This window comes from Thamnophis elegans, chromosome 4 (assembly GCF_009769535.1).
Source record: "Thamnophis elegans isolate rThaEle1 chromosome 4, rThaEle1.pri, whole genome shotgun sequence".
Classification (NCBI taxonomy): domain Eukaryota; kingdom Metazoa; phylum Chordata; class Lepidosauria; order Squamata; family Colubridae; genus Thamnophis; species Thamnophis elegans.
This window is the reverse complement of record NC_045544.1, coordinates 117,624,584-117,633,891: the sequence shown is the minus strand read 5'-3', so window position 1 is coordinate 117,633,891 and position 9,308 is coordinate 117,624,584. Positions and strand designations below refer to the sequence as shown.

The 9,308-nt window shown below is 39.7% G+C and overlaps 1 protein-coding gene across 1 annotated transcript; it reads right to left on the bottom strand.

Moving 5' to 3' along the window:
- Window positions 1-224: 224 nt before the first annotated feature.
- DNAJC30 (DnaJ heat shock protein family (Hsp40) member C30) lies at window positions 225-3,048 on the bottom strand. The gene has a single exon (XM_032214858.1). The coding sequence runs from the start codon at window positions 2,695-2,697 to the stop codon at window positions 1,984-1,986; it is 714 nt and encodes a 237-aa protein (XP_032070749.1). The 5' UTR covers window positions 2,698-3,048; the 3' UTR covers window positions 225-1,983.
- Window positions 3,049-9,308: the final 6,260 nt, after the last annotated feature.

The window sequence follows — 9,308 nt, the reverse complement described above, 5'->3', positions numbered from 1 at the left end:
TAGTCTCTGTGTCCATGCTTAATTTAACACAGGGCTTGGTGCTCAGCTATGAAGCGTGCACACTTTTAGAAAAGTGCCCCTAAACGTGGAGGGCTGGTTATATGACAAGTCAAAATGCCATTTGCTGATTTATGATTGATCATATACTCTTGTGCAATACTACTTCCGTGTGCTTTTTCCTCCATTGTTACATCAATTATTACAACGCCAAAACTGGCTTCTGCATCTTCCAAGGAACTTTATTCGAAAGTGATCCTTAAAACATCCTAGGGATGAACGGGAACAACAATCTGAAATGTGTCCAAAATTGGCATCTAATAGAAATCTACCTGCAGAGCACAATCTAAAGGCAGTTAAAATAAATTAAGCTAATTACAAAGTACACAAAAGATAAAAATATATATCACTCCTAGTCTGGCGTTTCTTCATCACCAAGAGAATGGGACTCTTTTTTTCCTAGTTTGAGATTGATGGCTGCTTTTATGACAGTCATCAATCACAAGGAACTTATTTCCTCTCACTATCCATATATGGGGATTCATTCTTCTTAAATCCAGCTAGTTCAAGAACAAAGCACTCTAGCTTATGAATCTAAATGATTTCACTAGCAGTTGTAGATCAGTACAGTACTAGGACTCCCTCTATAGTACTGTTTAGGAACAACATTCCAGTTTTTGAAAACAAAGGAGAATTGCTAGAGGGGAGGAGTTATTGGCTAAAAACTGAAAAAGGGCAGGCACTTTTTCACTGTCATCCAGACTAGGAGCAGACAGTTTAGGAGACTCAGAATGAAAATCATACAGGAAGGAAAAAAGAGAAAAAAAAGGTTTACACCTATGAAGGACTAAGACTGAAAGAGAAGACGTGTTTATAGATGTATTTGTACAATATTCTAAATTTGGCTTGTTTTTATGTTCTGGTTTCTGGGATCCTATTATGCAATCCCATTGTTTGATTTGTTAATGATTTAATACAGTGTGGGAAAATGGGAGAATTCAATTACACAATTGCTTGGGTGGGGCCAGTTAAGAAAATTGATAAATAAAATAGCTTAAACAATACTGTGTAAATGTAGTTTTAGAGGGGGCAGGGGAAGCCCTGGAAAGATTACTGCAGAGAACATCATCTTCAATTAAAAAGCACATTTTGGACACTATTCTAAGTCATCCCCAATGTTAATGTAAAACATGTCATAGTTAAAGACAGCTCAATAACATGTATCATCAATCTTTGTGCTTTTGAAGTTTTAAAACAAAGTGTGTGTGTATAAATTTATGTTTGTGTGTGGTTTAAACGTTTTGTAGACATAAGGAAACCACAGTACAGCTATATGATACAATCTGCAAAAAGCCCACAGTGGTCAGTTTATCCAATTAAATTCTATTTAGGATAAAGACATGATTGGCTCTCAGTACCAGAAGTCAAACTGTACAGAAACTGTCCCTCTATTTGAATGCTTTAACAAAAATGAAACATTTGTTCATAACATTCCAATTTCTTTCTGTATTTTTACATTCTGCAGCAGCCTTGGGCCCAAATCCAGGACAAGTCTCAACAATCGTATAAATATGCCTGTGCAAAACCAGCAACATTTTCAACCCGTGAAAAGGAAAGCCCCCCCCCCACCCTCAAATCCTTCCACTCTTGACTTAAAGGAAGAGGAAGAATTTCATGCTATTAGAAGTGGCATCTGACGATAATATTTTTCATGGGCAAGCACCTATATCCCTTCTCCCGAGGTTGTTAAGCGTGGACAATTAACTATGTAAAACTATGCCTGTTTCAAATCTTTCTAAAACTGTAAAGTCCTTTGGGCGCTAGATGAAACTTCCGCAAGAGACTGGTGGTGTAACAACCCAAAAGCTGCTGAGTGTCCTACAGCAGAAAGTTCACAAAATGTCTCGCCAGTTTTTTCTGTTTCTCCTGCTTCCAAAGCTTCCCCAAGAGATCAGCATGCAAAGTCAGCACAACTTTCTCCTCTCTTCACTGGTGTCTGAGTAGGATCATGACGCCGGATAAAAACATCACGAGGAGAAAACTCTCAAGGAATTTGTACTTGTCCTCCTCCATGGCCTTTTTGCGCTCCTGCATTTCTTGCTGCTTTAGGCGCATCAGGCGCTCCCGTTCCAACTGCTCGCCGTAATGGGCTCGGTAGAATTCATCGAAGTTGAAGATGGGCTTGCCTGAAGGGTGGCCAGAGGTATAAACTGGCTTCTTGTACACTGTCTGAGCAGCAGAAGCTGCTGCTTTACTTTTGCCCGAGGGCTTCTTGGCGTTGGAAATGTCCTTTTGGGTGAGGAGGCCACGGTCGTACTTCTTGCGCAGGCTGAGGCTGCCCAGCACCTGGTAGGCCTGAGTGATGTGGATGAAGCGATCGGCCGCCTCCACGCTGCCCGCATTGCGATCCGGGTGGTAGAGGAAGGACTGTCGGTAGTAAGCGGTCTTAATTTGGGCCTGAGTGGCGTTGCTTTGGACTCCCAGCAATTCGTACAGGTCCTTTCGTCGAGGACGGCGCCAAACGTTTCCTCCCCCTTCCCCTTCCTGGCCAGGACCTGATCGCTCACGAAAGGCGACGGAAAAGACAAGAGTGGGCAGCGCTGCTTTGGGCCTAAGACCGGCTCCATAGGACGGCCAGAGGAGATCTGAGGCGAGCACAGAGGAGGCCCTTGACTGGCGCTGCGACCTTGCCAGGGCCATAGGCAGCGCCTTTAAAAGCCGACGGCGACTCGCTCACCCGCGACCTCCGCCATCTTGACTTACCCGACCGCCTTAAGCAAAATCAACCGGTAGCCCAGAAAGGAAGCTCATTGGAAAATTCTTCCAGGCCGGCCGAAAGGCGGGGCGTAGTCGGCTATTGGTCAGATCTTGATGGACGTGGCATGCAGCCACTAAGCAAGAAGGCGAAAGCAGAGAGGCGGTGCGTCCCAACGCGTGGAATGACCACGCCGCATGAGCAAAGCGGCCAATGAGGTTTCGTTTCCGGTAAGAGCGGGGAGGGGGGGAGGAGAGCGTGGTCTGCAGACAGACGGGGAGCTCGGCCAATTCAAGAGCTGGTAGGTGGGGCAAAGGACGATACGGGGGAAAAGTACGTCACACGCTGCGTTTAATCTGTCTGATGAACTCTGTTTCTACGTCACCCCACCTGTCCGCCAATGGGAGCGCTTTATAGGGTGGCTTCGGAATCCAAAGCGTCTGAATCGAACGGTGGCAGAAGCTGCGTAGTTCGGGACTTTTATTGGCAGCACCTCTAAGGCAGTGGTCTCCAACCTTGGCAACTTTAAGACCTGTGGACTTCAACTCCCAGAGTTCCTCAGCCAGCAAAGCTGGCTGAGGAACTCTAGGAGTTGAAGTCCACAAGTCTTAAAGTTGCCAAGGTTGGAGACCACTGCTCTAAGGGACACTAGAAGAATTTAGTGCCGCCTAGCACCGTCCTGTTATTAAGCTCCTTAATAAAGAATGATTGGTGGGGTCATTGTAAGGTTCTCTGTTTCAGTGTTAACACAACCCTATTAAACCATGGTCGTTTACCCTAACAGCTGCATTCGGACAATATGGTATTATAAACGCAATTATTTTGCATGAACACAACCTCGGTGGATTCCCATGTGATGTTAGCCTGTGCTCTAACTATAGTGTTGAAAAACTATAGGTGATTGGACTGATTTGAAATGTTATGCTATATGCCATGGGTTTCCAACCTTGGCAACTTTACTGGCGGACTTCAACACCCAGAATTAAAGCTGGCTGGGGAATTCTGGGAGTTGAAGTCCGCCAGGCTTAATGTTGCCACGGTTGGAAACCCTTGCTATATGCTGTGATTTGTAAATTACAGTTGCTGTATTCCTGCATTATCTAAACAAATTTCATTATCAGAATGAAACAAGCCCAATTAAAGCATGTCGTGATATATGAACACAATCTCTGTCTCATTGTATAATACAGTAGCTTAAACCTTGAATTATAGCAGTGTTGTGGCCATTGAGGTGGGCGGTAATTAGATTATATTTGCAGTAGGAGTTACTTGAAGACTTCACAGATTATTCAGGGAGAAGATCCAGGGTCTGAAAAAAAGTAAGGGAGTCTTGGTTCTTTTCAGTCATGGTTAGATGATAAAAACTAGATTTCTCTTCTCTTATAAATACTTGACCTTTTACTCCAAAGTTGTGGGGGAGGAACGAAGAAAAAAAATCTACTTTCAGGGTCATTTGTCCATCTTTGGTTGAATATAAACTAACAAGATTAATATAGGCACCTGTAACAAGCTACAGTGATGTCAAAATGACATAAGCATTGTTACGCTTTCAAAATTATGCAATTATGTAGTTTATTTTATATTTATTGATTTTAGAGTAAGCACTCAAACTGAGCGGCCTTGAATTACCAAACATTTTGAAATGTGGTTGCTGAATGAAGTAAGTGTAATATGTGATGGAAGTAAAGAAATTGAATGTGTAATGAATGGTTAGCATTGAGCAAGGAGTAAGTAAGACAAGGGTGTGTGATGTTTCCTTTATATATATTTTTTGAAGTATTTATGGGTAAAAATGTAATGGGTTCTGGTAGCAATAGCAATAGCATTTAAACTTAAATACCACTTCACAGGGGGGCTTTCTTTCTTGGAATTTGAATGGAGGCAGGCCTGACAGGTACTAGAAATTTAGTGTGTGTAATCTATTGTACTGAATGAATGTTTATCAAAAAAACCCAAACATGGTTGTATGTGAGTGCACTTCTGTCCATTTTTTTAAATAAAGAGGGAGTTATGTTTGTCAGGAGAAACTGAACAAATATATTGGATACAATGGCTACAGGGTATTTAAGAACTGGGTGATAAAACAGAAAGGCAAAAAATGAATTTGGACTGAATATAGAAATAAATTATCAGTATGAAATGAGCATAAGAATATGGTTTGATTATGCAGCATAAAGAATGAATGAGGATCAGATTGTAAAACAAGCTTTTCTACAAAGAAATGGATTGAGGCAAAAACTGGGAAAGATGCACTTGAAGAGAGCCTCAAAGAGAGAAGTGAAAACTATAATGAGAAAAGTGATGAGTGAGCATGATAGAAGCAAAGATTATTTATCACAATGGAAGGGTATGGAGAAGTGTCCTGAATGGTGCTAGTGTAAGTTAGATTTAGGTTTAGGACCAAAATTCCTGTATGTGGCTCCTGTGCTAAAAAAATCAAATGAAAGTGTGGATTAGCACAATGTGAAACCAGTTTTATGAAGTATTCTGGTTATCAGGTTTCCCTGAATCCTGATTTTATTGTAGATTTTATTGTTTATTTGCCAGAGCAAAATGAGACTCTACAGTAGTTTATCAGCTATATTTGTACTTGTGCGTCCCCATTATTGGAATTTCTTGAAGTTGTTTTCTAGAGCTGGTTGACATCTAAGTCTGTTGGAACCAAAATAACCAAGAGACTTTTGCTACCATGAAGACCAATAGGTGTATTATACCACATATTCTGAAAATGCACTATACTGAAAGCATTTTATTGCTAGTGGCCGCAGAGTTTCAAAATCAATGTGTCTCTTCTACCCTATAGAATCAAGATACTACTTCCATATCGGAAGCACTGAGACGCTTCTGGGATGAAAGTGTAGAAAGTTAGCACCCACTCCTTTCCTAGAAGGATGACATATTTTAGGAGATATTAAAAAGGCAGAATATTATATTTCCCTAAAGGGAGAAATATGCTCTTGGAGACAGAAAGCAGCCCCCACCTTTCTTAATAGCCTTCAGCAGATGTCACCCCTTAAGAAATAAAGAGCTTATTGAAAGAAGCCAACTATCTTGGTAGCTCTATTCATAGGCAAAGCAAATACTGCAGGCAGAACTCCATTCAAGTTAGAATATTTTGAAATTCTCTGCAGCAAAGTCTGAACCAAAGGTAGGATTAGCCCTCAGCCACAATAGGAATTGCCCAACACACTGCCCACTTTGACGTGCAGATACCCTTTTAATCCAGCGTGCAAGCATCTGCCTTGTTTCAATGGCAGGCCTGAAGTCTGGGCAAGCTATCTAAAAGGGGAAGGAAGAATTTAATCAACTTGTTGTGGCATTGAGAGGATTAGTGGATTGGCTTGCAAGTGGAAATAGCGGTGAGCCTTGGCAGAAAAGGAAGATCGCAGAGAAGAACGGGCAAAGCACTGAGTCTCTAGACGCAGTGTTTTTCAACCTTTTTTGTGCAAAGGCACACTTTTTTCATGAAAAAAATCATGAGGCACACCACCATTAGAAAATGTTAAAAAAATTTAACTCTGTGCCTATATTGACTATATATAAAGTGTTTTTCCCACGGCACACCTTACACTATGTCACGGCACACTAGTGTGCCGTGGCACAGTGGTTGAAAAACACTGCTCTAGAGAGCCCTATAAAAGAACGCCAACTTAGCAGAGGTGAGAGCAGCTTTCAGAGACAAAAGACCGGCCCAAAATAGCTGGTGAAAGTGAGCAAACGGAAGGGGAGACAACAAGAAAGAGCATGAACTGACTCGAACAAGAGAGCACAAAGAAGAAAGACATACAGACTCAAGTGGAAAGAAACTGAGAGGGAGGACTTGGAGAACTGTGGTGTGCTTGGGGGCAGAGGCTGGCAGATAGCAGTTAGGAAAAAGAAGAGGACAGCGAAACAGAAGGGGAAGAGACTGATGCAACAGCTGTGCCGAAACTACCTAGAACTGTTTAGAGCAGAAGAGCATGGACAATTTTGCAAAGACTGAACAGAAAAGTAATTCGACCCAGAACTTTAAAAAAAAGTAAAAGAAAAGGTGTTGAATAAATTGACTGCATTAATAGTTTGGTGAAATACTTATTGGAAGATATACATCAGAAAAATTTGTAGGTTATGATAAATAGAATTTAAACAATTAAGTTATAATTATATACAATATTTATATAATATTTACAATACCAATAAACAAGTATTCATATCTATCTATATATATTTATAAACAAGTAAGTGGAAAGTTTGTGGATAGTTTTATGTATATGTATATAGTTATAAATGCCTATTTGAATTAATCACATTAAGGATATAATGAAATAATTGCACTTTTAAGATATAGCACTATTGGTATAAATAAGTATTGAGGCTTTCTGTCTCTGTCTTTCTCTTTCCTTGTCTTCTCTTTCTTTCTTATTATTACCTGTTGTTATTGAATAATTTAGAGAGATATATAGACATTATTTAAATTGTTTATACTGCTTTAGGATAACTGTTTGTGGATTAATATAGACAAAATAAGATAAGTTAAGGAATTATATATATATATTTTAAACAAACAACAAACTTAACAGTGAAGCAAATATATTATTAGTAATACCTAGTGTAAAACTGTACAGCCTATTGATAGCAAATTTAGGATTGTGATCAAAAGAGAGAGAAAAAGAATATTGATAGAAAGAAGGTAAGTTGAAATAAAAATAGCAGTTAAGATATTGGATGCCACTTTGGGACAACATATATAATATATTAAAAGAACAAAATAAAATTTTAAAAGAGATGACGAGTATCACAACAACATCACTGAAAGCCGGAAAAAAGACAACTGTAAATCCAGCGATAACGGTATCGACTGCCTCTCCAGCATCCTAAAGGTCATCAGAAGGAATGGCTACAATGGAGAAACAAAATACAGCGGCGAATATCCAAAATATGTAGGCAACATTGCTAACCATCCAAGAAACTATGATCAAGCTTCAAGAGGCGATGACTAAAAATCACAGTGAATTGAAAACGGAGATGAATGAAATGAAAACAGAGATGAGTGAAATGAAAAATAGCAATAGCAGTTAGACTTATATACCGCTTCATAGGGCTTTCAGCCCTCTCTAAGCGGTTTACAGAGTCAGCATATCGCCCCCACAGTCTGAGTCCTCATTTCACCCACCTCGGAAGGATGGGAGGCTGAGTCAACCTTGAGCCGGTGAGATTAGAACCGCTGAACTGCAGATAACAGTCAGCTGAAGTGGCCTGCAGTACTGCACCCTAACCACTGCACCACCTCGGCTCTCAAAATGAAGTTAAAAATTACATACAGAAATTAGACGATAAAATGGGAATAATAAAAACAAACCCTGGAAAAAAATGAACAGTCAATAAAAGCGGTAAAAAAAAGAACAGAACAAACAGAAGAAACTAGAGCTAGTTGAACAGCAGATGAAAACATCGAACAAAAACTTAGAAGACTCCCTCGTCCATCTGAAAATGGATCGTGCAGCATTTTATCTCCGATTCCAGAACGTAACAGAGACAAAAGAGGAAGATATACAAATGATAATGGCCAGAATAATAGCAGAGATGTTACAAAGAGACAAGCATGAGATCTTAAATGAATTGGATGATATATACAGGGTAAGCACTAATTATGCCAGAAGAAACCGATTGCCCAGAGAAGTACACATCAGATTTGCGAGGAAAAAAGTGAGAGATATATTTATAGAATAACAAGAGACGAACCGATGGTGCACAAAGGAAAGGAGATACAAACCCTGAAACAAATTCCGTGAAGAGTGAGGGAGCAACGGAGAGACTATCGATTTTTGGTGACACAACTGATTAAACGAGATATACTATTGAGGTGGTTGGTGCCTGAAGGGATGCTGGTAACTTGACAGGAGAAAAGGATTAAAGTTGATAATTTGGAGAAGGCACAGGATTTATATGAGCAACTAGTAGGCCCAGAAGAGGAACATAGCAGTAAAGAGGAGTTAGAATCTAGAAGCCAGGAAGAACGACAACAGGGAATGAAGGAAGGAGGCAAGGAGAAAGTAGTAGGGAAGAGAAAGAGTGACAGAGAGAGGAGGATGTGAGGAGGAACCAAAAACAAGGAGCCAAAAAAGAAACTAGGGTCAATAAAAAATAAAAGACAGGCAGAGAATTAGGAAATGGAAGAGGAAATTCAATTATTGTCAGTAAATATTAATGGTTTAAATTCACCAACAAAAACAAAGCGTATCTGGGCAAAATTAACAAAACAAAAGGCAGATATAATATGTTACAGGAAACACACATTAAAAAACAAGATATAAAATACCTGGAATGTCCTAAATTAGGAAAATTATATGCAGCATCAGCAGAAGAAAAGAGAAAAGGGATAGCGATATATGTTAAAGATGGGATAAAGACAAATTTAATTCATGCAGACCCAAAGGGAATAATATCAATGATAGAGATATGGATAAACCAAAAATTGGTATTATTGGTAGCAATATATGCTCCAAACAAAAATCAGAAGGACTTTTATAAAAAATTACACACAAAAATTAGAGAAATTGGATTGAGAAATATTTGT

What these genes read in the sequence shown, in the direction of transcription:
- DNAJC30 (XM_032214858.1), bottom strand. Translation starts at nt 2,697, where the DNA reads ATGGCCCTGGCAAGGTCGCAGCGCCAGTCAAGGGCCTCCTCTGTGCTC.